Source organism: Rattus rattus, chromosome 7 (assembly GCF_011064425.1).
Source record: "Rattus rattus isolate New Zealand chromosome 7, Rrattus_CSIRO_v1, whole genome shotgun sequence".
Lineage (NCBI taxonomy): Eukaryota > Metazoa > Chordata > Mammalia > Rodentia > Muridae > Rattus > Rattus rattus.
Window position 1 is genome coordinate 130,183,744 of NC_046160.1, and position 27,766 is coordinate 130,211,509.

The following is a 27,766-nucleotide window of genomic DNA, read 5'->3' on the forward strand; positions in this document are numbered from 1 at the left end:
CCGGCCCGCGAGCGCGGTTAGACCGTGCGGAAAGCAGCCGCGAGGCCGCCGCCCGCAGCCCCAGACGCTCCGGCGCCGGGACAGAGCACCCTCTGCACACCCTCTCGGCTGTGCCCACACCCGGTAAGTCCGCGGCTTCGAGCTAGCCTGGAACCTGGAGGGAAACCGAGTCTGGGGGCAGTGAGGGACATGATTGGGGTTGAGGAGCGGACTGCCGCGTGTGCACCAAGGTGGCCAAGAACCTGGTCCCGCGCTCTTGTCCCTCGGCTGCGGGCTGACACTGAGATGCTGATAGCTGCTCACAGGGTGTTTGCCCGGGGTCGGACTGGAGGAGTTCCCCCACCTTGCGGCTACCACATCCTGACCATGAATCAGCCACAGTTGAGAAAATAAACTTCAACTGGAGGTCCGCCTCCCGGGTAGGATAGCGTGAGCTTGCGGTCCCGCCCTGAAGTCTAGCTTCTAAAGATGCCTTCTGAAGATGGGCTAAGGCAAGCCCTTGCACACCACTGGCAGATCTGAGGGAGTGACATAGCTCTGTTTCTTGTGGCCTCCTCTGTCAACCCCCATCCCGGGCTAAGACGCTGGGAATCTTAGTAGGAACCCCAACTATCCTTGGCAGACTCCCTAAAGGACTGTGGGGTGAAGAGGGGTCTATGGGCCTGTGTGTCCAGGCTTCTAACCACCCAGGGCCCCATGGCACACGGTGACAGGTTGGACACACCAGGACCCGGTGGCAAAAATTACCCTGATCCTGCCTTGGGCTCCAGGGCAATGCACCCACGCTAAAGCTTGCATGGCCAGGTTGAAACTAGAGTCGGGAAGTCCCTCCTCACCGGTCCTCCTGTGGTATTTGCCTTTTCTGGGCCTAAGTTTCTTCACCTAAACTTGAAGGGTGAGGAGAGTAGCTCAGATGGATCCCTTCAGGGTATCACCCAGGGCAGGGGGCATTTGGGAAGCAGACACCGTAGCAAAAATGGGTGTGCATCCCAAGGCTGGACACTGAGGCTTCTCCCTGTCCCCAACCCATTGGCTCAGGAGCAACTGTTCAAGTTGACCTAGCAGGGTCCCCTGGAGCAGTAGGAGTTGGCCCTGCTGGGCTCTGCCTTCCTGTCTTTCCCCTGTGCTCTCTAAGCTCCAGTTCATGGCCAGCCAGGGCTGCCCCTCCACCCACCTACCCAAGCAGGCTGCTAGCAAGGGCTCTGTGCCTGAGCAGTCAGGGGTTAACCTTCAGGTGAGGCCCCTCACTTTGTGGGGGTGCTGACGGGCTGTCGGAGCTAATTGCACACATCTCCCCGTGCTGGGACCTGAAATAGACTTGTTCACCTCCCATCAGAGTGCACTCGTTCCAGGGGAAAAGTTTTCAGGCTCACGAAAGCTGCTGGGGGAGGCAGGAGAATTGCTAGATGGTGGGTGAAGGTGCCACCTGTGGGTGCAGGCAGGCTGCTGCTGGGCCGTTCTGGGCAGGGATGGTGGCGTTCTCCAGAGTGGGCTGGATCTTTGGGCTTTGAGGGTGCTAGTATGTTGGTCCCCGTGGTCTGAAGGACGGGGCCTGACATTATACTACCTGACTTTACTTCGGTCTTACACACAGCAGGTGTCTAATAGGTGCACAGTTCCTCGGCCAGTGGGCCTTGTGGTTGGAGAGGGTATGCCTCTCTCTTTCTAGACTGAGCTTCAGAGTGACTCTCTCCAGGGCTACCCCTGGGACCATAAGGGAAGCCAAGGAGCATCTGATGTAGATAGGGAAAATGGACCCTCTATCACTGGAGGTGTGAGACGAGGGCCCTAATATATGGCCTCCACCTTGGTAGCCTGACTAAGTGAGGAAGGTCTCATGGGAAAGTGCAGGCAGCCTGGGCCTTGAACCACAGTAGGAACTGTTCACAGCTACCCCTGCCCAGCACCCAGCACATGGATCTGTTCATAGCTACCCTGCCCGGCACCCAGCACATGGATCTGTTCATAGCTACCCTGCCCGGCACCCAGCACATGTCAACTCCAGCTGTACAGGAACTGGGTAGGGGAACATGCCTGCTGGGCCTGTGTTCCCTGCGCCCCTGTCCTAAACTGTGATTATGCAAAGAACAGAACAGGAGCCAACTAGTGTCAGTCCTCTGCTGGGGCTACCTCCGCTATCCCTCAAGCAGTGCCCCAAACCCTACTCTCCTCACCTCCCACAGTCTGCGAGCAGGTCTGTGTGCTGAGAATAGACAAGCCAAGGGCTGACGGGACCCATCTGGCCCTCTGGCTTTCGCTCTGTCTGGAGAGTATGTGAGCTACTGTCTATTCTGACAAGAGGCACGTACATTGCCTGGGCTGTAGGCATCAGTTCCTGTCCCCACATCACCCCCAGGAGGTTGTACCCAGCGATACGCCAGACAAAGCCCTCTCACCCCGTTCCCCATGCTATGGAGGTGTGAGGATGAGGCCCTAATGTGTGGCCTTCACCCTGATAGCCCGACCCTAAGTGAGGAAGTGCTCACCACAGGACAAGGTCTGAGGACTGGACGCTGCAGCTCAGAGAGTCAGAGGCCTCGTCCTGGTCAGGTAGTCTCTGCTGAGTCTCTAAATGGGGTGTGTGAAAGGCGAGCTCGCCCTTCAGTCTCCCTCTCCTACAGTGACCATAGTAGGACCTGCTGAACTTGGACACCTAGTGCCCGGGTTCATTAGGCATTGTAGATGTGGTTGGGTGTGGCTGATATCATGGTCGGGGTTTCTATTGCTAAGATAAAATACCATGACCCAAACCAACAGGACAAAAGACAACCTGAGGAGGAAAGGGTTTACTTCATCTCCCAGCTCCCAGGCCACATTCCGCCACGGAGAGAAGATAGGGCAGGAACTTAAGGCAGGAACTGAAACAGAAGCAGGAGGAGGAGTGCTTATTGGCTTGCTCCTCATGGCCTGCTCTCTTACGGTACTCGGGACCGCCTGCCCAGGGGAAGGAAGCACCACCCTCTGTGGGCTAAGCCTACCCACATCCATGGAGAGCACACTATAGACTTTCCCAGAGGCAACCTGATGGAGGCTGAGGAGCCCCTTCCCCATGACTCTAGCTTGTGTCAAGCTGACTAAAGGACAAGCAAGACAGGGTATGCACTGAAGGCCAGGCCCCTTCACCACTGTTTGAGGACAGGACGGCCAAGGCTGCTTTGCCGTCCCACTCACACTGTGGCTTTCCCTACTGTAGGGAGCAGACAGGGCAGAAGAGGGGTGGAAGAGTCCAGAGAGGAGGCTAGGTAGCCTCTGCAAGTCTCCTGCAGCCTTGGCTAACTCTTTTGGCGTGGACTCCTTGGACGGCAAATAGGCTTGAGGAGGGCAGCCTGGTCCCCGGCAGAGGCCTTGACAAAGTCACAGTGCCTGGGCAGTGGCCCCTGCCTGGACTGTCATAGCATTCCTGAGTCTACAGAGCTGGACTTGCTCAGAGCATCCCAGATCCACATGGGTACTGCGTCTCCATGGGCTCTGCCCCACCGGCAGCATGAACCGACAGTTCAGGTGACTGGAGTCTGGGCATGAGGCTCTTAGTGGATGAGAGGCCAGAGAAACTCCCATGAAGGAGTGGCACCAACGTCAAAGCCAAACACTAAAGCCAACCCAAGGCCTAGGGGATCAGGAGGGTCACACGTCCCTGCTTAGCACACCTCACAGTCTCAGGTCCCACCACCTCCAACGGGCACCATCTCCCCATCCCAGCATGGCCCTCTCCAGCACTGAGCAGGAAGTTGTTCCTTGCTAGTGGTAGGTGTGACCTGAAAGCCACCTGGACCCTTCCAAGCTTTCTAAGGCAAACTGGCCCCTCCGTGGCTCAGTCTCCCTGCCTGCCTGGTTCAGGGCTCCTGACCTCTGCACTGTGGTTTCCCTGTGTCCTCACTTCTGCTCCAGGTACAGCTCTACTGCTGCCTGGACCCACAGTCGGGAGGTAGACACCTGCTTCCACCTGGTCTAGGCTGGGAAAAGGGTGCTACCTGCCCCGTGCCTCTCTCCGTCCCACTTCATACATAGGCACGAGTGGCCTTTCAATAAGAGATCTCTCTCAGGGACATCCACGCTGAGGGCCCAGGCTGTGTTGCTATAGGCAGGAGTAGGGGCCGGACCCTTGGCTTGTTACAGAGTTCTGCAGCAGGTTGCAGGGAGGTGGGCTATCTCTAAGAGGGATAGGAGATGGGAGGTCACCTCTGAGACGGGCAAAGGGAAGCAGTGAAGTCATGGCACTTACAGACCTGATGGTTGTCGTGCGGACTGTGCTGGGTCAGCCAATCCATGCCGAGTGCGAGGGCTACTTGGTGAACGTTCTGACCCAGAATGCCCAAGTCCAGTGTGGGCTTGCTCCTGCAGAGGCCTTGTTTCCCAGCTAGGGCTTCAAACAAAATCTGTACCCGGGCTAAGGATCTTGCTTGCCCGGTTGGGCCTGACGGGCTCCCTGGGGCCAGGTGACTGAGGAATGCTGATCTGGGCCAGGGAGACTTGAGCTCCAAGCTAAGAAGAGAGGGAGTATCAGGGCACCGCCACAGTGGTTGCAATTAAAGTGACATTCTTTCCTGACAGCCATGATGCTGGCAGTGACATGCTTGCTATCCACCGTGTGAAGACAGAAACAGGACGTCCGCTGGGTTGTCTAAGGAACCAGCAGGTCAGAGGTGAAGCCCTCTCACATGGAAGCAGCCTTGTCTTCTTCTCTGTGAGCTCTGGCTGCTGCCCCTGGCTGTGCTAGAGGACATGATGATGATGTCCCTCCCCCACTCTGTGTCATTGTTCTCTTCACTCTTGGGAACTTGCAGCTGGACACTGGCAGAGGGTGGGGACGTGATCTGGCGTGTGGGTGGACAGGACAGCTTTCTCATCCTGGGCATGAACGGGGATGAGGCTGGACCCTGAGGGCAGGCTGGCACCTGTATCCTGAGGGACAACTGCTCTTCCCAGACTTGGAGAGGCCTTGCCAAAACCATCTCGGGGATCAGAGGGCTCACGGAGCCTGTTGGAGGAGGGATTGTCCAAGAATGACTGATTTTGGAGAGAGAGAGAGAGAACCCAAGCAGATGAATTCTAGGGTGAGCCTGGGGTTCCCCCAAACCCCACCCCATGACCACAAACCCCAGAGTGCAGCCCTGCAGATGCAAGGAAGTTGAGGTTAGGAGCTGGGATCCGTAGCACACTAGGCCATGGCCTTAACCCTGCCTTCCTCCCCGTGGAGCCTGGCAAACCCAGAACCCCAGAACCGCTTACCTTGTACCTCTCCCTTCCTCTGAAGGGGCTCGGCCACAGGGGGAGCTCCCCAGCCTCCGTGCTCAGAAAGTGCCCTCACAGATGGCCACTGTAGTCGCCATCCCCCTGTGCCTCACTGCAACCTTCAGAACTTCAACAATGTCAGGGGGCCAGGCTGTCAGGGTACACCTTTTGTCTGTGTACTTTATGCAGCTGGGGGGGGGGGTTGGGGGGAGATGTCAGGCTGAGAAAGGGGCCCCTCTAGTGACATTGCAGGTTCTAGGACGGCTTGAGTCCCCACACCATCCCAGAGCGGGTGGAACCGAAAGCGGCTTCCTGCCGTGGGCGCCTCCACCCTTCCTGTCTCCACTCTGCCTGAGGGGAGGAGGGCATTCTGAGACCACCCCAGTCTGCCCACAGAATCCCAGACACCCCAATGCCCAGCACCAACTGCTTCGTGCAGACCTTCCTCATAGAGAGCCGGGGCAGAGGAGTGTCCCCTTAACTCTAGCAGGCATTTCCTGTTGACCCTACTGCCATTCCGGCACAGGTGTCCTGGTGACAGTCCAGGTGTTTGTTAACTGTGGCCAAGCTCTACAGCCCGGTCTGTACTTTCCAGCAACGCTGAGAGTTCCTTCGTGTACGTTCCCTCCCAGGGCCTGTATCCTGTGCCACACATGAAGGGGGCCCAGCGGAAACCTCACTCTCCTTGCACACTCTAGGAAACCCCTTGGGAAGTGGAAATCCGGGGTTCTGCACTCTCATTCTGAGCCACAGTGACAAGAGGAAGTAGGCCAGAGTGCCACTCGGACAGTCCCTTCACCGGCTAGCTGTGTGCGCACCGTGCCTATGGATATGGGGACGGTGCGTGCTGTTAATTCTTTTGCTTCCTTGAGGCCAACTGTGCAGACAGACTGTCTTACCTGGTTGAGCCTCAGGCCAGCTGAGACCCCCACGCCCACCCCAGGGGCTCACAGCCTGGTAGGAAGATGGCCTGCTGGGAGCTGAGAGTGCTTGGGAGGAAAGGTAATGGGGTCAGAGCGGGACAGGGGCTGTCCTTCAGCCTCAGGAAGCTACCAGGAATGTGTGCACTGCTGCAAAACCGAGGGTTGTCAAGCAGTGGAAAATTTGGGCTCCTGGAAGATCTAAAAATACAGTGTGGCAGCCCCTGCCACCCAGTTCCGGAATCCCGCTTCTGCCATTCCTCCCTCCCACCCGTGGAAGACAAGCTCACTCTTTTGTGTTTCCCCCAATCCCCACTGGCTCTAGGCCCAGTAACACCCCAGGCCTTATTCTGGTGCTGGCAGAGTGCCCCCCCCTCAGAACTGCCCCTCCACCCCGGGCAGCAGCCCCTCCAGGGATCCCCTACCTGGCTTGTGCCTGCCCTAGCCACTTACCTGTGCAATGGTTCATCAGCTCCCTAGTGCTGGTGGGGGTTGGGTGCAGATGGCAGCCCCTGCCTCCCCAGGGCTGAGGAGCAAGGCCTGGGCTGCAACTCCTCAAGGGATACCTGAACCCTCCGATGTGTCTGAGAGCCCAGGGTTGCTGGCTGCAGGGCCTTCCGGCTCCTGGAACTATGGTCTGTGTTTTCCTGGATACAGAGAGAAGGAGAGTGAGATGTGGGGTCTGCAGCTTACTGGGGTTCCTTAATGTGTGCCAGGCGACCCATGCAGGGCTCGCTAGCTACCATCTCTGCCTTGGTTTCCCTGTTTGCATGCGATATGAGGTGTGTGGAGTTGGCCCTCCGCCCCCACGCAGGGGCGGAAGCCTCTGGAGTTCCCTGAGTCAGAGGAGCTGCCCAGGCATGTGGGGTGGAGGCGCCATGCCAGGCTGGCCCAGAGCTTGTGAAGGAGGCAGCCAGCTATTACTGAGAGCCACCCTCGAAAGCTGTGGCCCTGAGGCCTGCAGCCCCGATCCTCTCCTGGGAATCCTGTCAGTACTCAGATCTGGGCTGGCAGCCATAGACCCTGAGGGAGACCCTGCCTTCAGGAGTAATCTAAGGGGAAGGCCTGGCCGGTGTCTGTGGAAAGAGTGATGCTGGAGAGCCACGTGTTCCAAAACAACAAACAGTAAAAAGAAAAATGTGTGAGCTAGGCACGGTAGTCTGTCTACACCTTTAGTCCCAGCACTTCGTGAGTTCAGTGCCAGCCTGGACTGTATATACCCAGTCACAGGTCAGCCAGGGCTGCATACTGATATGATACCCTGTCTTTTTTTTTTTTTTTTTTTTTTTTTAAAAAAAAGAAGGACAGGAAAAACAAACAAACATGTATGGGTAAGGGACAATCTGCCTGAGCCCCTGGATCTAGGGACTGTATCTGCAACAGCCTTGCCCTCTGCAGTCCTGTTAGTGAGGAGGAAATTGTGTAAGCAGATGATACGGTCTTCATGTCCTGATCCCCAGATCTGCCAGAGCTTGGACACCAGCCCTTCTACCCCGGGATGCTGACTTCCTCTACTGGGTCATCCCCTACACCTTGGGCAAGGATATCCAGCCCCTCTCAGTCTTCCAGTTTTGGCTCAGAATTGGACACTTGGCCCCAGAGCTGGAAGTGGGAGGGGCAGTCAACCACTGATGCCATTAAAACAGCTGTGTGTCGGCCGTGGCGGACGCACCTGAAATCCCAGCACTTCAGAGGCACATGAGAGGTTAGGAGTTTGAGGGTCAGTCTCAGCTACATAGTGGGTTTGAGGCCAGCCTAGAGACCATGAGGCTCTGCCCCCAAAACAAAACAAAAACGACAACAACAAAAACCATTGGCAAGTATTCTAACTGCTCCCCTGACCGCTGGCTCTGCTTCTGTTTGGATCCTACTGCAACCAACCCACATTGCAGATGAGGGGGGGAGGGAGAGAGGGAGGGAGAGAGGGAGGGGGAGAGAGAGAGAGAGAGAGAGAGAGAGAGAGAGAGAGAGAGAGAGAGAGAGAGAGAGAGAGAATTTCCCTGAGATAGACAGAAAACACAGGAGTGAGGTTCTGTCCCAGCCTTCTTTGGCACCAGTGCCTTCCTGGGTATAGGTCCCCAAAGACTACTGTAATAAAGGGGTCAACCTCAGCTCTGTCAGAGGTTTGAAAGCAGGCAGGAGAGGGAAAGCTTCACAGTTTCTGTAGGGGAGAGAAAGGGAAGGCCTCCTGGAGGCCAACTGGAAATGGGACTGTCAACTAGGAGATTTGCCTTTCTCCGGTTGGTTCCGGGTTGGAAGCATGACCACAGGGAACACAGTCTTTCAGTCATTGATCAGATCCCAGATGTTGGTCTTTCTTCCTGGCCAAAGTGGCACTGTGGAATGTCTGGGTGCTGTCTCAGTACCAACCTCCATCACCTGTCCACACTCGGTGTCACCTGTCCACACTCGGTGTCACCTGTTCACACTCGGTGTCACCTGTCCACACTCACTGTCACCTGTCCACACTCGGTGTCACCTGTCCACACTCACTGTCACCTGTCCACACTCAGTGTCACCTGTCCACACTCGGTGTCACCTGTCCACACTCACTGTCACCTGTCCACACTCGGTGTCACCTGCCCATACTCGGTGTCACCGGTCCACACTCGGTGTCATCCTACAGAGGCAGGCAGCCCAGTACATGTCACAGAGGAAGGAAAGTGTTCCTCACTCTGGCATCTTGGTTTCCGGGTAGATTGGCTCCCACCGGTGAGCACAGCCATCAGTAGGGCTCTAGGGGCATAGCCTCCCATCCCCAACACAAGTAACCCGGGACAGCGGGCATGAAACTGGGGTCCACTCCACAGATGTGGGGGGCATCCCATCAGGGAGTGAGTCCACAGTCCTGGGACAGGGTGCACACAGGGTAGAAGGACCGGCCAGTGCCAGAGGGTCAGTTGTTAGGCAAGCAGGTACCCTACCTTGTGTCAGACTCTGGCGATTCAGTTACCCCAGGAAGATTGGGTGGGTTCAGCATAAAAGACTGGAGCGCCTGACCAGAGAGAACCCTGGATGCCAGAGCCAGGTCTGGGTGAGTTCATACTCTGGCCACTCAGTCTGTGCCAAAGGGACAGGGCCTCTGGCCAATGGAGGCAGGGACAGGGGTGGGGAGGCAGTTCTGGGCACCTCTTTGGGCAGCACAGAGGCTGGGGAGTGTGCAGAGCCCAGTCAGCCAGCTCTGTTCCGTGGTAAAGCTGCCACGACTACAACACCAAGACGTACTTCAGGGGTCTAACACTGCCCAGGAGGGACCAGGTCCAGGCTGGCAGCAGGGATGAGAAGTTGGAGGCAAGGCCCCGAATGGGTGGGCAGAGGCAGCCGTAAAGTCTTGCGTATCTGGGTGAGTAGAAGGCTGGGTGGCCGAAGGGGTTTGGCCTAGGACTCGGTGAAGGCAGAGATCAAGGGTAGGACCCTGGGTCCCCACCCAGGGAGGCACAGCGCAGAACTCAGGCTGATCTACCTGGCCATCCCTCTTACCTACAGGCAGGAGACAACCCCAGCCCAGTCTCAGGTGCTCCCAGTAGCTGAGACAGAGAGGCAAAGGAGAAAACTGAGGCTTAAAAAGATGCCTAGACTGGGCTGAAATCTGCCAGGGGGTTCCAGGCTAATCCCTGCTACACACCAGATGGCTTCTAAGACAGACCTACTGGCCACCAGCATTTGAAAGGGTGGGGAATGGGGAGCCAGGAAGGAGTTCTGTCAGGCAGAGTGCCTGAGCTCTCACTCACTCAAGTTACAGACTGGGTACCTCTTCAGCCCCAGGCCTCCCCTTCCCTCAGAGAGCAGAGTAGAACCCAAAACAAAGTGCACTGACACCCCAGCATTCAGTGGGCTCCGGGAACATTTACTGGGGTCCTGTCAATGTGAATGGGGGCACAGGACCAGCCTCCCGGTACTGCCTGCAGTCCTTCACCTACCCAGCTTTTTAAAATACCTGTCTTGTGTCCTGTGGAAAGTGAGGACTAAGCCCATGGAATGGCTCCGACTATGGGATCTTGTCCCAACGAACTCTTTCCCTCCGCGTTTCCCTCCCACGGCTCCGTGCTGCCTTCCTCAGATGCTAAATATAAGATCCCAGCCATACATGGTTGCAGGAGAGCCTGGGATGCCCCTGACCTTTGAAGCCATCCCCAGGGGTTTGATGGGGCAGCATCTAGGCCCAGGCAGGAAGGCTGAGCGGATGGAGGAGACAGCAAGAGTGCAGTTTGTCTACAGTTACACTTTGGGGAAAGGCATTATTTGCAGAATGTTTTAGGCCAGGCTCGTCCCCTCCCTCCACTGAGGCGGCGGGGGGGGGGTCATTTCCTAAGTTGGAGTTGCTAATGAACCAGATGAAGTTCTGTGTGCAAGGGACTCTGTCCTCTGGGTGCAGACAAACTGAGACCTGGGAAGCTCCATTAAGCCCACTCCATTAAGCACTGGGCATCCCATCGCACCTAGTCCTCAGCCTGCTCCTCTGACTCGCCCCTCCCCCCAGCACCCCTGAGGCTGTGGTCAGTGGGAAGCGCCTGGAGCCAGATAAGGGAGCCCAGAGAGGCTGGTTTTGCTGTGTCACCGCCAAGATGCCACAGCATTCCAGCTAGCATTTCTGCCTGCTGTCTGCCTCGCTGACCCCAGGCCTCTTCTAGTTGAACTGCCTTGCAAGGACAGCACAAGTCATGCCCGGGCACAGGTCTCTAACCTAGCTACCTCTTGCAAAGCCTTGAGTTCAGGGTCTCTGTGCATGTGGTAGGGCCTTCTTGTCTGCTATTCCAGTGCAGGTGGGGTGAGAGGTGCCTTTATCGGAAACAAAGTAACTGTTCCAGCCTTTCCTCACTCACCTGCAGACAAGAAACCTAAAAGAGAAACCAAGGCAGCAAACAGTGCCTCTGCGTGTCCCTTATGCCCAAGCTGTCTTTCCTTGATCAGGCTGATGGCCCTGTCCCTCTTCTGTTCCTGCAGTTTAACAAGATGTCTGTAAAGGAAGGGGCCCAGCGCAAGTGGGCGGCGCTGAAGGAGAAGCTGGGGCCGCAGGACTCAGACCCCACGGAGGCCAACCTGGAGAGTGCTGAGCCCGAGTTGTGCATCCGGCTGCTGCAGATGCCCTCCGTGGTCAACTACTCGGGCCTGCGCAAGCGCCTGGAGAGCAGCGATGGCGGCTGGATGGTGCAGTTCCTGGAGCAGAGCGGCCTGGACCTGCTGCTGGAGGCGCTGGCACGGCTGTCAGGGCGTGGGGTGGCCCGCATTGCGGACGCCCTGCTGCAGCTCACCTGCATCAGCTGTGTGCGTGCAGTCATGAATTCACAGCAGGGCATCGAGTACATCCTCAGCAACCAGGGTTATGTGCGACAGCTCTCCCAGGGTGAGCGAGCGGTAGGCCATCGTGTGAGGGAGGGCAGGGGGACCTGAGGGACTCATCAGAGAAAGCAGCCCCCCAGGTGAGGAAGGTGGAGACAGTTCACCCCCACTCAGTCCTCCAGGCCACCCTAATCCCTCCACCGGTGTCTCCTCAGTGCTGTGACCACCAGCCCTGTGCTGGCTCGCCCCTCCGGCCTCTGGGCCTTGGTATAAAGAACAGGTCCCCACATACACTCTGCCTGACTCCGTGCCCTGTAACAGAATAGCCACAGTCCTCCAGGCCTGAGCCATACTACTGATGATACCGTCCTCGGCCTTCCCAAACCTCTGTCCACACCTGCTTCTGCTTCTGCCTATCTCAAGAGCAGCTTCTGGCTTGTTGTGACCCCTTGACTGTGGCAAGAAAACCAAGGTGGATAGTGGTCTTCACGTGTCCCTCAGTGGAAGCAACTTGGTCCTACTAGGGCTCCAAGACCTTCTAGGGAGCAGTGACCAGTGGGATGGTATCCGCATGAGAAAAGAAACCGGAGACTGCCAATATGTCTATCCCGGGACCCACAGCAATTGTAGTTTGTCTCCCTAGCCTTGACCTGATTTTACCCCATCCGTCAAATCTCTTGTGGGTGTTCTCAGCATGACCAGATGAGAAGAACCTCCAAAACTTCCTTAGCTCAAGATGGGGAAGGGAAGAGCTCACAGGGAAGAGGAAGCATTGTAGGCTGTCAAGTTTGGAAAAAATGAGCCCAGAGCCACCTGCAGGGGCTGGACTGGACTGGGCTTGGCTGGACTAGACTGGGCTGGGACTGGGCTGGGCTGGGCTGGGCTGGGCTGGGCTGGGCTAGGCTAGGCTAGGCTAGGCTAGGCTAGACTGGGCTCTATAGACTACAGGCACCTGCCCCTGCCTTCAATTCCTTTCCTGAAAAGGGCCTGTCTTGGCCCAAGAGGTGAAGTCAGGATACTGGGAAAGACCAGTATGGAAAAGTCTAGGCCTTGTAGTATAGTTGTCCTCCTAGGCTCTAGCCCTGAATGCAGATCGCTAGTGTGTTAAAGACAGATGGGGGAGACAGGACAATGGGCCTCCTGAGACGTTTCTGGTCCTCCACAGCCCTGGACACTTCCAACGTCATGGTCAAGAAGCAGGTGTTTGAACTGCTGGCTGCTCTGTGCATCTACTCACCGGAGGGCCATGCACTGACGCTAGATGCCCTGGACCATTACAAGGTAAGCCGTGGGGACCCAGGCACAGAATCTCCTGCTGGAGCACACCCTGACCCCACCCACCCCACAGATGGTGTGCAGCCAGCAGTACCGCTTCAGCGTCATCATGAATGAGCTCTCGGACAGCGACAACGTGCCCTACGTGGTTACCCTGCTCAGTGTGATCAACGCTCTCATTCTGGGCCCCGAGGACCTCCGCACTCGTGCCCAGCTGCGGAGTGAGTTCATTGGTAAGTGCCCTCGTCTGCTGGTCAGGCTTCTAGAAGACCTCCAAAGTGTCTGCTCGGCCAGCCCTCCCTGGGCCATACATACCCCTGGGGATGGGGGGACTGCAGCAAGTCCTTCCCTTACCCCCAGTCTCCTTGGGCTCCAGAGAAAGGCACTGTTCCAGGATCTGGGTGACTCCTACCATTACCAACTCCTGCGGTAGATAGGGTGTCAGCACCGAGCGTTCTGTTTTGCGGATCTCTGGGTAGTCGGGACAGACAGGGTACCTGCTCCCAATTCAAGCTCTGCTCCTTCAGGCAATGGCCTCTGAACAAGCACTACCCTGTATCTAGACCTTGTCCCCTTTGGAACGTTAAGACTCTGTAATGGTCTGAAAGGAGGAAGAAGGGAGGTAAAAGGGGAGTGAAGTTCCACATGTAGAGGAACTAGAGAGAGAGGTCAGAGGTAGTCTCCAGACTTTCTAACCCCACCCATCCATCCATCCATCCCAGGGCTACAGCTGCTGGATATTCTGACCCGACTCCGGTGAGTCCCTGCTATGTCTGGTTCTGCCAGCTGCTCCCTCCCCAGTCCTTCCTTGGGGTTCCAGCCACCCAGCCCAGGCAGTATCTCCAGATGGGCTCAGAGGTTGCTTCCAGGAGTGAGCCTGGGACTCAGGCTAGACCCCTTCCTGGGCATTGCCTATCGGGGCCGTATGGCCAGGTTAGTACAGGGCTCCGTGTTAACTCGGGATTCAGACACACAGCATGTCATGGCTGTAGTGTAGTACACATGTCTGATGGTTGCTCGCCTTGCTCTGAAGCCTGGCGTTTGTCCGTGGACCCTGGCATCTCCAAAGGGAGTCAGTCCATCCAGGCGAGAACCCAGTCCTGACTATAGTCAAGTCAGACACCACTGGGACCTCTTTACTTCCAGCAAGTCAGCATCAGCAGCCTTACTGACTCCACTGGCCTAGACGGAGCCCAGTTGCAAAGCTCTGGGACCTGTCTCCAGTGGGCAGTGAGGGGGCCAGTTACTGGACAGGCTGAGGTGACATCAACCTCTGGTCCCAGTTTATACTCCTGACATCTGACTCAGGCTAAAGCCCATCCCCTCTCATGTCTCATGGTGATCTGTCTCAAGTATTGATCTTGACTATTATTTTTTTAACCCTCCACATGAGGGCCCAACCCCATCCTGTACCCATCATGATAGTCTTACCCTACCCCATCCCTGGAGATGCCCAGGTGCCCTCTGGGCAGCCTGGCAGGGTGGAAGGCTCAGACCCGTGAACTACCCCTCAAACTGCCATTCTGGCTTGCAGAGCCACAGGCTGGCTACAGAGTCAACCAACCTGGGCCTGCTAGACCCAGCGTGCTCGCGTGTGCCACGTGCAGGCTGGATCTGCAGGGAGGGATACCGGCGGTGGGACGGCCGCTCAGGCAGTTTCCCCTCATCCCTTAGAGACTTGGAGGATGCGGATCTGCTGATCCAGCTGGAGGCCTTCGAAGAGGCCAAAGCGGAGGATGAGGAAGAGCTTCAGCGAGTCAGTGACGGGATCAACATGAACAGCCACCAGGAAGTCTTCACCTCACTGTTCCACAAGGTTTGGCTTGGCTGACTAGGGCCTGGGCCTCTGCTTGGGTCAGCTCCATGGTGGCTGTGCAGCGGCACAGAGCTGGTACCAGGAGGCTGAGGCTGGATTGTCCTGGGAAAGCGGTTTTGATGCAGGTCCCAGGGCAAGCTTCCAAAGATCAAAGCCATCCAAGTTGTCTGTGCCTTCCTGCATCACGGCTAGCTTGTCATTTTGGGGGGACTTCAGAGAGCTCCGAGGCCTGCTGAGGAGGGTTCAGTAGACTGACTCACAACGGCCGTCAGTCTCGGTCTCAGTCATGGAGTACAGCAGCTCTCGTCTGGGGGTGACAGTAATAGAGACCACGGGAACCACTTAATGCCTCATAGCCTGTCTCAGTGCCACCAGTAACTGAGTTACTCATCGCCAGGGGTTTAGTGAAGTGAAGGGGCTATAGGACAGGATGCCCGTGGCACATGGTAGGATAGCCATCTGTCCGTTCTCATCAATTCAGGTGAGCTGTTCCCCAGCGTCGGCCCAGCTGCTGTCAGTGCTGCAGGGTCTCATGCACCTGGAACCTGCCGCCCGTTCAGGCCAACTGCTCTGGGAGGCCCTGGAGAACCTGGTGAACCGGGCCGTGCTTCTGGCCAGTGACGGTGAGAAGCTGGGAGGACCAAGGCGTGCCTCAGGGCACAGCCTGGTGCGAAGACCCTGAGGTCTTTGGCTATGAGGGGAGGCCATGTGGGAGGTGGCCACCCTTGGCTTGGTCTCCGTCTCTGGCCCTCTCCCTCGACTCTGCACACTTCCTTCCTACAGCCGAGGCCTGCACCCTGGAGGAGGTGGTTGAGCGACTTCTGTCCATCAAAGGGCGGCCCCGACCAAGCCCCCTGGACAAGGCCCACAAGAGCGTGCAGACCAACTTAGGCCAGAATCAGGGCAGTTCCTCCCAAAACACTACTACTCCCACAGCTAAAATGGAAGGCCGGCAGCCAGTAGTGGCTTCTCCATGCCAACATGTGGGCAGCATCCAGAGCTCCAGCATGGACGCAGCTCCACAGCTAGCAGCCTCACCCCTGCCTACCCCACCACTCTCCAGCTCCACCCCTGTGCTCCCTCCACCCCCACCGCCCCTGCCAGGCTCAGGGGCCACATCTCCCCAGCACCTCCTCCACCCCCCCCTTGCCACCCCCTTTGCCAGGCTCAGGGACCGTGTCTCCCCCTCCCCCCACCCCCCACCCTTGCCACCCCCCTTTGCCAGGCTTAGGGGCCGTATCTCCCCCTCCACCCCCACCCCCACCTCCCCTACCAGGTTCAAAGGCTATGTCTCCCCCAGCACCACCTCCACTTCCATCTCTGCCTCCACTCCCACCCCTGCCCCCCCCACCCCCTGCCCCCACCCCCCACTCCCTGGCATGTGCCCAGTTCCTCCCCCTCCCCCACTACCCACAGCAGGCCAGGTCCCTCCACCCCCTCCCCTGCCTGGTTTCTCTGTCCCCTCCGTGGTGGGTGGTGTGGAGGAGATCATTGTGGCCCAGGTCGACCACAGCCTGGGCTCAGCCTGGGTCCCCAGTCACCGCAGAGTGAACCCACCCACCCTGCGAATGAAGAAGCTAAACTGGCAGAAGCTGCCATCCAATGTGGCACGAGGTGAGCCCCTCCCTGTTCCAGCCTCTGAAGAGGGCAGGTGCATACTGCTCATCCCTCTTAGGAATGTCCACCGTTCACGTATCTGCCATCGGGGCTGGGTTCCTGTGTGTCTTGCATGGGACTGAAGGCCACCTCAGAGGATATAGTCTCATCCGGTACAGAGCCCTGTGGGTCATAGGTGTCTGCTTCGATAGACCCTGCCCTGCACAGTGGCCTAGGTGTCAGGTGCTGAAGCCAAGAGAAGGCAAGCTAGGGAGAGACCTGGTCACCCACCAGCCTGGGCGTGTGTGTCCACATGCCAGCATGGACACATGTGTCTAAATAACCTGACAATAGCTTGGGGGAGTAGGTGAGTCATTCAAACCAGGCTGGGCTCCAGGCAGCCTCCCGTTCGGTCCTCAGAGGCCTTCCTTCACACAGCTGCCTCTGGACCCCACATTAAGCATGCGTTTTAGCAGAGTACCTTGCCTGACCCTCAGAGCGCAACTCCATGTGGGCAACACTGAGCAGCCCCTGCACAGCCGAAGTGGAACCCGACTTCTCCAGCATTGAGCAGCTGTTTTCCTTCCCCATGGCTAAGCCCAAGGAACCCTCTGCTGCCCCCGCCAGGAAGGAACCCAAAGAAGTAAGGCTAATGACAGGGCCTCTCCTCCCTGGGTGCGTGCGTGTGTGTGTGTGTGTGTGTGTGTGTGTGTGTGTGTGTGTGTGTGTGTCTGTATATCTGTGTGTGTCTGTGTGTTGTGTATGTATATCTGTGTGTGTATCTTGTGTGTGTGTCTTTGTGTGTCTGTGTGTTCTGTTATTTGTGTGTGTGTGTCTGTGTGTGTGTGTGTGTGTTTGTGTCTGTGTGTGTGTGTGTGTGTGTGTGTGTGTGTGTGTCTGTGTGTGTATATTTGTGTGTGTGTCTGTGTGTATGTGTTTGTGTGTCTGTGTCTGTGTGTGTATGTCTGTGTGTGTGTATGTATCTGTGTCTGTGTGTCTGTGTCTGTGTGTGTATGTTTGTGTCTGTGTCTGTGTGTGCGTGTCTGTATGTGTCTCTGTGTGTCTGTGTGTGTATGTTTGTGTGTGTGTCTGTATGTGTGTCTGTGTGTCTCTCTGTGTCTGTGTGTGTGTGTGTGTGTGTGACATCCTCTGCCCGCCCTCCAGATACCAGCTAAAATGGGGTTTCTAGGTTACTTTTCTGGACTCCAAGAAGAGCCTGAACCTCAACATCTTCCTGAAGCAATTTAAATGGTGAGTGAGGGACGGTGCCCAGCTGAGCGGCCAGCTCTGCCCTGGCATCCCAGCCCTGCCCAGCAGTGCCCTCTGCAGGCTGTCCAGGTCCATGCATGGTCCATCCCCAGGGCAGGAGGCTGCGGGGAGCTACCACAGACTGTCTTATCTAAGATTCCTATAGCCAGGGTACAAGTGATGCTTCGGAAGTCACGGACAGGCTCCCAGGCCATAGAAAAGCCGTGTCCAAATCAGGGGAAGACAGCCCTGCCTCCCAGTTTCCAAACCCTTACCTAAGATCTCCCTCCAGTAGCTCCTCGGGGGCCTATCAGCCACCCCCCTCTCTGAGCATGGATGGAGACAGGGAAGAGGGAAATTCGTGCTCCTTGACACCTGTCTTCACCCTCTCCAGTTCCAATGAAGAAGTCACCGGCATGATCCAGGCTGGAGACACAAGCAAGTTTGATGTGGAGGTTCTCAAACAGCTCCTAAAGCTTCTTCCAGAGAAGCACGAGGTGAGCTGGGCCCTGATCGACCCAAGGAAGCAAGGATAGCAAAGACCTGACCCACCTCACCCCAGTGGAGGCCCACAGAAGGCTGGGAGCCACTGTGGAGCACCACGAGGAGCTGAAGGTAGGCAGATACTGGTCGGGCAGACAACTGTCTCCTACGTGTGGCCCTCCTGCAGATTGAGAACCTACGGGCGTTCACCGAGGATCGAGCCAAATTGGCCAGTGCTGACCAGTTCTACATTCTCCTCCTGGACATTCCCTGGTGAGCACAGCAGCCCTGGGATCCTGCTTAACCTGTGAGGAGGGAAAGGTGGAGAGAGTAGGGCAGGACCTGGCTTGGGTGAGGAAGAATGGGTGAGGAAGGCAGCCGTCCCTAGAACAGAGTCCTTAGCGCTCCGGAATGAGTCATCCAGCCTGACGTCTGAGTGTTGTTCGTGTTCCTTGCCCCCTCTCCAAGAGCAGAGGTGAGACCTCTTACATCCTGAGGCTAGCGTCTACCTGAGAAGCTCCAGGCCTCCTGAGCTGCTACCAAGTTGCCTGGGCCTTACTTCTGTCATAGGGACAGGCTTAGGCGTGTACATGGTCTCAGCCCAGGCCGTGGGGTCCCTCCCTCCGCCCACCCGCCAAGGGCAGAGCATGCTCCCAGTGATAAGCATGGTGGAACCTCCAGGCCCTAACCCCCTACTGTGCCGCACCAGCTACCAGCTGCGGGTGGAGTGCATGATGCTGTGCGAGGGCACAGCCATCGTACTGGACATGGTGCGGCCCAAGGCCCAGCTGGTGCTCACCGCCTGCGAGAGTGAGTGGGGCCCAGAAGCCTACGGGGTTGTGGGGGGACAGGTCTGCCGTATGTGTCAGCCCCTGCTGGAACTATGTCACGATGGCTGCTGAGAGCTAGTGAGGTGCTGGTTTTCCCACGAAAACCCATGGTCACCTCTGCTGCTACCACACACACGCACACACGCACGCACGCACACACACACAGAGTCCTGTACACTCACTCGTTGTACACTTGGGTGAGGACACATACTCTATACCCACAGACAAAGCATGCGTGCGTATATAGCCACATACAGACACACACACACACATGCACGCAGGGGTGTACTACATACACACTCATGTACAAGTGTACATCTGCCTCCTGTGAACAAAGAATGACAGGAACCTGCTTGACCACTGACCAAGGACACAGATGGGCTCACTTCTCTCACACACACAGCATGGTACATCCCTGCTCCCATGTCAACCGCTGAGCTGGGAGGGTCCTCCCTGCCACCCCGTGGGGCAGGGTCCTGAGACTTTTGGGGGACCACCAGTTGGAAGAGGCTCCTGTAACGTTCCAGAGTCCTCACCCAAAGTACATGGTAACAGCCATGCACCTGCTGGAGCCGAGGGTCCAGCAAACATGGACACGGCAGAAAGTGTTCCCGGTGTCCCTCTGCCTGTCGACGATGAAGGAGTTTGTAATCCCATGTAGCCCCTGCCTTGTTTCCTTTCTGGTGCTGTGATGGGCCTGGGGTACCCCGGGGTACCCGGAGGCTTCAGGCCTTCCTTCAAACCCGCTCATCTGTCACAGGCCTGCTCACCAGCCAGCGGCTGCCGGTCTTCTGTCAGCTGATCCTCAAAATTGGGAATTTCCTCAACTATGTAAGTCAGAGCCGTCCTGTGGCCCACCTCCCACCACACCCCGAGAGCCAGGGGGCTCACTCCCTGTCCCCCACAGGGCAGCCACACGGGAGATGCGGATGGCTTCAAGATTAGCACTTTGCTGAAGCTCACAGAGACCAAGTCCCAGCAGAGCCGTGTGACGCTGCTGCACCATGTGCTGGAGGTGACCTCTGGGGAGCCTGTCCCTGTGGCTATCCCGACTCTGTCCTTCTTCTTCTTGAGACTGAGCCATAACACTGCCCATCCCCAGCAGGCCTTCCCTGCCACCACCACCACCCCCGTACATGTCGGGACAGGCTTGAGGCATGATTTAGAGGCCCCAGGAGAGTCAGAGGGCTGGCGGGGGTCCTACTCATGATGGTGCAGGCTGATACCCTGCACAGGCTCAGGACCAACGGGGATCTTGCTGGGCACACTGTTACAGGAAGTGGAGAAGAGCCACCCGGACCTCCTGCAGCTGTCCCGGGACCTGGAGCCGCCCTCTCAAGCTGCAGGGTGGGTGTTCCTGCCAGCCCAGAGCCTTAGCAGCTCAGACCTCAGCCTCTGATTCCAGCCTGCCTGACAGCAGAGCCTGGTTAACAGCTAAAGCATAGCCCTGTGCCTCAGGACCACTCCAAAGACGCTGACTTTCGCTGTGGGACAGGAGCGTGTCAGTTATAGCGGTGTGACTTAGCTCAGAACGTCAAGCCCAGAAAGGGGTGGGGTGACAGTCGGGCACAGCCTCTCTGCCAAGTGAACCTTCTAACAGCATAAGCTAGGTCATTCCAACTCATGATGCAGACGAGGAGGCCGAGGCTTGGGAGTGATGTTGCCTTGGGTCTCAGCACGCAGCCATCAGGCTAACACTACCAGCTGCAAAGTCTGTGCTCCCGGGTTCCACAACCTTGGCCTCAGGAACTTTCGGTTCAGCAGCTGCCAAGCCTTAAGGCTAATCAGTCAAGAATGGAAGTGGACCAACAGCTTTGTTAAGACACAGGCACTGTTCTACAACGAGGGACCAGTATCTTAACAGGACTGGTTGAGTTGAGCGTTGGCTCCTGGAACCTGCAATGTGAAAAGCGTGAGGGACCCAGGGCCCGTAGCGGGGTGCGTGGAGAGGCCTGTGTAGCCTCAGGGACTGCGCAGTGAAGGGTCCGTTGTGACCGCTTTGTCAGCGGGCACCTGATGATCCCACCGGTGTTGCCTTCTCTGCGCCTTTCAGAATCCACTTGGAGATCATCCACTCAGAGGCCAGTGCCAACCTGAAGAAGCTTCTGGAAGCAGAGCGGAAGGTGTCCTCCTCAATCCCTGAGGTGCAGAAGCAGTATGCTGAGCGCCTGCAGGTAAGCTGGGCAGTGGGAGTCCCGTGGCAGGCAGGCAGAGAACACTCCCAGTACATTCCATGGAGGAGCGCAGACCCTGGGATGCCCAGGGTTGTGTAGACTGAGTAGGTGGGCGAACAGCTCTGCTGGGGAACACAGGCCAAGCGGACAACAGCCTTAATCGGGAAAGCAGCTTCTCTGGCTCTTCCACGGGCTCCCTGGCCCTAAGCTGAGGCTTCCTGGTACACCCAGCATGCCACAGATCCCATCCTCCATAGAGACCTCTGCCCAAAGGTCCTGTGCCTAAGGCCTCACCAGCATTCTCCTACTCGCTTGGTGCTGACCGAGACGTATGTCTTAAGGCCAGCATTGAGGCCTCCCGGGCGCTGGACAAGGTGTTTGACGCCATTGAGCAGAAGAAGCTGGAGCTGGCTGACTACCTGTGCGAAGACCCCCAGAAGCTGTCCCTAGAGGACACGTTCAGCACCATGAAGACCTTCCGAGACCTCTTCACCCGTGCCCTGAAGGTGTGTGGCGGGCCCAGGGAGGAGTCAGGTGATGCCTGAGACCAGAGTGGGGTTCCCAGCCCAGCCAGGTAGAATGTGCCCCTTGGTTCCCAGCTGTGTCTAGGTCCACCCTACTTGTCCTTGGTGACCCACTGAGGTGGGTGACAAGGCTCCTGTCTGTCTGAGCAGGAGAACAAGGACCGGAAGGAACAGATGGCAAAGGCGGAAAAGAGAAAACAGCAGCTGGCGGAGGAGGAGGCACGGAGGCCGAGGGATGAGGACGGGAAGCCTGGTGGGTCTAGGGGGCAGGTGGGAGCCTCAGAGCCTTGCCGCGCTTCTCCAGCTCTCCTCGGGGTCCCTGGGAGGGCCTCCCGACCTCCGGGCTGCTCTCTAAGGCCTATGGCTCCGCTCTGCAGTCAGGAAGGGGCCTGGGAAGCAAGAAGAGGTATGTGTCATCGATGCCCTGCTGGCCGACATCAGGAAGGGCTTCCAGCTGCGGAAGACAGCCCGGGGCCGGGGAGACACCGACACAAGTGGCAGAGTGGCTCCAGCAGATCCTCCAAAAGTCACAGAGCCTGGTGAGACCTGAGCCCGTGACCTTCTCCCCACTCCCTCCCACCATTTCTGTCCGTGCCTGCCTCCAGGAAGCCGCCTGGGACCTGAGGACCCTCGGGGACCCCTACATACACTGTTCTAGAGACGCTTAGGGGCAGGGAGTGAGATAGTGATGCTCTGAAAATGACCTATGGGAGGGCTCTGCCTCTCCTAAACATTGTCACCTATGGGTGGCCAGAGGGTGCGGGGCTTGGTGGTCTACTGATGGACAACCCTGAGCTTGGGACCTCAGATGTTAAGACAGGTAAACTTTAGGAAGGACTTCACTCCTGGGACTCTGGAAATGGATGGTTTTTGTGACCTGTTGGGTATCCTCCTGTCCTCTCTGTGTGGCCACACTGAAGATACTGCCTTCCCTTGGCCCGTAAGAAACCATGTTGGGGAGGGGGCTCACGAGACTGAAGTTTACAGTAGTTTAGGAAAGTTCAGGGTCAGGGACACTTCCGGGGTGAGACCAGAATGCCTAAAATCCTGGCCCTTGCCCTTACGGACACATTCCTCTATCCACAGCAACTGCCAGCAATCCTACCCAGGGCACAAACCAGCCTGCCTCAGAGCCAAGCTCTGATACCACAGCAGCCGGCGAGCCACAGGGCTGGGACCTTGTGGACGCTGTAACCCCCAGCCCCCAGCCCACCAAAGAGGACGGTGGTCCGCCATCCCTGGAGAGGCGTTCCTCCTGGTATGTGGATGCCAGCGACTTCCTGGCCCCTGAAGACATCTTAAACGCCCAGCCCTCTGAGGGCGCCTGGCCAGTGACTCTGGGAGATGATCAAGCTCTGAAACCCCTTGAGTTCTCTAGCAATAAGCCTCCTGGGGTGGAGCGCTCACACCAGGACGCTACAGATCCTGAAGCCCTGTGGGGTGTCCACCGAGCTGAGGCTGACAGCACCAGTGTGCGGCCAGAGGATGCTACTGAGCGAGGACAGGGCACCCACCTCCCTCGCCCTGGAGAGGATGAGGACGAAGAGGACACGGCCCCAGAGTCTGCACTCGACACCTCCCTGGACAGGTCCTTCTCTGAGGATGCAGTGACAGATTCCTCAGGGTCTGGTACCCTCCCCAGGGTCCAGGGCCGGATCTCGAAAGGGACAGGCAAGCGGAGGAAGAAACGCCCCTCAAGGCGCCAAGAAGGTAACTGGGAGGTGGGCGGTGGTGAGCAAGGCTGGGGGACAGCTGGGCTCGGGCATGTGGTTAAAGCCAATTGCTCCACAACAGGGCCTGGGACCTCTCCCTGCTATCCTGCTGGTCCCTCCCTTACCCCTGCGGGTACTCCAGGCTCAACCAGCATCCAGGAGAGAGGGTGATTCAGTGGGGCACAGCACTTCACACAAGAGGGCAGCTTTGGGGGCCACTGCCTGCATCGCTCACCTGCAAATTCCTGCCTCCACACCCCCTTCTGCAGGGAATGGAGCGGGGTAGCCCTTGGCTCTTGCTCCTGCAGAGTGGTCGGACATTAAGTTCCTAATTGCAGCTTCCTTTGTCACCATGACCAAAGGGTCAGCTTTGGTCTGGTGGTCAGTTTCTGACCCTGACCAACAGCGCTGGCATGGCTAGCCCGGCCCCCACAGATCCCACCACCCTAAGTTGACGGCTTATGACAGCTGCCCCCTATCATAAGCTGATGCCCGTGTTTCCTCTATTTGAAAGCAGAGTTTGCCCCTGATTCTGATGATAATAAGGCAAAAAGGCTGTGTGTGATCCAGTGAGGTATGTATGCAGCCCGGCTCCTGTTGACTAATGACCGCAGCGGGCGCTGGGGCCTCAGCCTGCTGCCTGGCCCTCCTGAACACTAACCTAGCTTGTCTCCAGCTCTCTGGGTATATCAGCAAACCCCTCCCTTGGCTCATGGTGGTGGTGCCTTTGCTGTGCTGTCTTGTTAGAGAAGGCCCAGCTGCCAAGCCTTGCCTGCCCAGGGTCTTCTCTCTCCCAGTAGGACACAACCTCAGAGCTGGACTCCAGATGGGCCTCCAAGGCATGGTAGATAGAGCCAAGCCAGGCTCCCGGTAGGGAGTAGGACTCCAGGCCTTTGTGGGCACAGAGTGGGGATCTTTGGGGATGGCTGTTTCTTAGGCCTGCAGGACAGACTGAGGTTGTTCCTATCCCTGTCTCAGCCCTACCCATGGTCAAGGTAATTGCAGCTTTACTAATCCCAGTTCCCTGGGAGACTCCTTCCCTCTACACCGGGCCAATCCTCCCAACACTACTCCAGCCTACCTGTGGTCCAGGTTATGGTCAAGCGCATGCCCAGAAAGACTGTACAGAAATGGGTGTGTTGAGTGCAGATGCTGCCAGAGGCAAAGGGCCAGGGCCTCCCCTCTCCATTGCCAGGGCAGAGTCGGATCCGTGTAGATGCCAGGTTGTCCTAGATAGGGTTTTACTGCTGGGAACAGACACCATGACCAAGGCAAGTCTTGTAAAAAAAAACATTTAGTTGGGGCTAGCTTACAGGTTCAGAGGTTCAGTCCATTATCATCAAGGTGGGAGCATGGCATCCAGGCAGGCATGGAGCAGGTAGAGCTCAGAGTTCTACATCTTCATCTGGAGGCTACTATGAGGAGACCGACTTCCAGGCAGCTAGGAAGCCCATGCTCACAGTGACAGACCTTCTCCAACAAGGTCATACCTCCTAACAGTGCCACTCCCTGGGCCAAGCATATGCAAACCTTCACACAGGTCTTCCTCCTATGTGCCACAGTGGGGCTTCTGGGCCCCACTCACGGCCAATACATGGCAAAAGACGTTAAAGATGCACTTGGACCAGCTCAGGGCCCTGTTCTGCAGCCAGGTATCATGGATGGAGGAAGTCCGACTGAAACAAAAATGTCTGTCCGCATTGTCACCTTTGAGAGCCTGAACAAACCCCGAACACCTCTGACCTGGCACAGGGACCCTGGGTCTGCCTGCCTGGCACTCTGAACTTGCTGGCTACTGGGCTGAAGTCTCAGGATCGAGGTACAAGGACAAAGCCTGTTGGTGCTATGTAGACAGGAGCCCCAGGGGGCTCAGAGCAGGGGTTTACCGTTACTCTTGGTCCAGCCGGCACAGTGGTTTTCCTCGTTTTTTTTTTTTTTTTTTTTTTTTTTTTTTTTGGTGCTGTTGACCCTGCAGTCTGGACTGCCCCCTTGGGCAATACATTTTGATGGAAACCAACTTCTGTGTTCCCAGATCAGCAGCCTCTCCATGCCGAGCACCCCTGTTCTAGCTAACCCGGACATGCTACACCCTGCCGTGGTTGGTTCATCTCCCTACTTCCCGCCGTGTCTTAATAACACGACAGGTGGATGGACAGACGGACAGACGAAGCTTTGACAGCTAGCCACTGCTCTGCTCCTTTTCTCTCGTCTTCTGAGTAAATTCTCAAACTCAAGCCTCCCAGGGGGAGCCCGGAACCCCACCCACCACTAGTGAAAAAGCAGCTTTTTAGGCAGCTCAGAGAGTGTCCGGAGCAGGGTTCCTACAGGCTCAAGTTGGGGGCAGTTTCAGTGTGTGGCTGCCGGCCCAGGGCCCTCCCTGGTCAGCACCTAGGTAGAGAGGAAGCAGGAAGGACCAAGTCCAGCTCAAAGGACCCAGTGAGGCTGGTTGAGAGCAGACGGTGGGTATGGGTCTGTGAAAAGAAAAGTAGGCCGTTGGGAGCCCGCTGAGGACAGTCTGGCTCAAGGCATCACACCTGGTTGCGGCAGCCTCCGAGACAGCAGCCCGTGGGTGTGAACTTGGCTCCATCTTGGCTGAATTCTGCTGCCCCAGAGAAGAATCTGGCACCAGAGTGGACCCAGATACGTGTCACAGCCTTGGAAATCGATGGCAGCGAGACCCTTTATTGGGCACCTAGAGATTTTGGAGAGGTGGTTCCTAACATTGTCATTCCTTTCCCACAGGCCTCAGGTCCAGGCCCAAAGCCAAGTGACTGCCCTCATCGGCTCAGCACATCGGCGGGTGCTGGATGTGCCGCCTGCAGAGGCTCTTCGGGGCCAGGCTGGGACTGGGCCCCTGAGAAAACCCAAACTCCGTGCCTTACCCAGTCAGGATCCTTGGGAGCCTTGGCCCTCGATGCCAGGACCTGGCCTAGCATCACCCTGGGCCACCTGCACGTTCATGGCCTCATCATCTGCTTTGCGAACCACTACCCACCCCCTGTCGCATGCACCTTCCACCCCTGCGGTGTCTGACTCTAGGGAGATAGGTACAGGTCTGTGATGGGCTGAGACATCCCCCCCCACCCCCACGGCTCATTGGTTTCTTTTAGCTGAGTGCTGTTTTCTGCAGCTTTGCTATGGTGAGTTGGGGGGTTAGTGAGGGCCTGAGGGATGCTTGTTGGAAGTACTGTGGGTAGGTCCTGGCAGGTTCTTAGGGAACAAACAAACAAAAGACTCATCTGCATGTGGGTGGTGACCTGGCCACAGCAGCTGTCCTCTCCCTTGCTGTCTGCCCAGTGGGGATGAGCTGCCCTGGCTCAGCCCCTATCCGGTGTGCACTGTTGAGTCTGCGGGCCAGCCGGGATTTTAACCAATAAAGAGCAACCTTGTCTGTCATGAGTGCGGTGTCTAGACCACGGGAATAGGTAGTAACATTGGGAGGGGGAGGGCGCTCCTCTTCCCCTGTGGCCCTGGAGGGAAGTGAGTGGGAGAGAGGATAGGTGGGAGTGCATGGTGGAAAGATGGATGGGTGAGCCGCTGATGGTGACCTCGATGGAAAAGGGCATCTACTCTCCTAGAGGTGGAAAGGGAGCAGGGGAGGAAGCCCAAAGGGCGGGACCTGGGCCCCGTGCATCCTGCTGCCTGGCCCGAGTGGTTTCTTGGGTCCGTAGATGCAGTCATCCCTGCTCGCACCCCTTGCAGGAAGGATGAGGCCCTCGGACATGTCCTGATGGTCTCCTTCATCAGACTGTCTCTTGCCACTGAAAGAGGGTGAAGGGGGTGGTGAGCTAGATGGGTTGCAGCAATATCAAGTGGGAGCTTTCAGACACTTGGGCTGCATGGATGTAAGGCCTGAAGCCAGGTAGTGCCCTTGGGCAACAGTGGGCAGGTGCCGGCCATGTTCCTCAGAGGCTCTTGGTAAAAAAAGTGTCCTATATCCACTCCTGCCAGGGGGGATCCCAGCCCAAGAGGGAAGTAGGGGCCTAGGGCAGGGAGGCTATGTTGGGGTTCATGTCACCTTCCTGCTGGCCTGACCCAGCCCTCTGGAAGCTGCTTTCTGCCCCCCAACCAGCAGCCAGGGCACTGTCCTTAAATACTATCCAGGGACTCCGTCCCCAAACTCCCAGGAAGTGCAGTCACTCCTGGGCCAGGATCAGTGCTGGTGCTCTGTTTAGAGGGTCCCAGATAGTCCGCTGCGGCCTCGTTTCTGTGCGTGAACAGACTGGGCCACTCCCCAAGCATCTGCTGAGGGTTCTCAAGCCCCAGGGTGGTGAGGATAGGAAGGAGATGGGAACTAAGACCAGACAGGGGCAAGTGGCAAACGGCTCCCCACCGCCATAGTGCGATGGCTAATTTGCATTCTGCAAACCTCACCCCACACACTGCAGACCTCTTCTGCCAGTCAAAAGGCCATGATGGTCAGCAACTATGGTCCAAGAGCCTAAAGAGATGCTCAGCAGCTAAGCACATGGTTTGCTCTTGCAGAGGACCCAGGTTGTGTTCCCAGCGCCCACCTGGCAGGTAACAGCCATCTATAACTCCAGTCCTAAGGAACCTGATGTCCTCTTCCGGCTTCTGTGAGCAACATGCATGTACGTGTCGCACAGACATACGTGCAGGCAAAACACTCACGGTTTGTTTTTTTTCCCTTCAAATCCATGATCCAAGTTTTCCAT

The 27,766-nt window shown here is 57.2% G+C and overlaps 1 protein-coding gene across 1 annotated transcript; it reads left to right on the forward strand.

Moving 5' to 3' along the window:
* On the forward strand, nt 1–26,489 carry Inf2 (inverted formin 2). The gene is given in 24 exon segments (XM_032908536.1): nt 1–123; nt 11,097–11,496; nt 12,598–12,713; nt 12,781–12,940; nt 13,430–13,463; nt 14,382–14,523; nt 15,005–15,146; nt 15,307–15,644; nt 15,646–15,879; nt 15,882–16,137; nt 16,617–16,762; nt 17,309–17,370; nt 17,762–17,864; nt 18,038–18,123; nt 18,560–18,660; nt 19,441–19,511; nt 19,588–19,695; nt 19,957–20,027; nt 20,734–20,854; nt 21,196–21,360; nt 21,529–21,631; nt 21,756–21,917; nt 22,465–23,088; nt 25,833–26,489. Coding segments are annotated over 23 exon segments (3,765 nt in total). The 5' UTR covers nt 1–123; nt 11,097–11,105; the 3' UTR covers nt 25,862–26,489.
* Nucleotides 26,490–27,766: the final 1,277 nt, after the last annotated feature.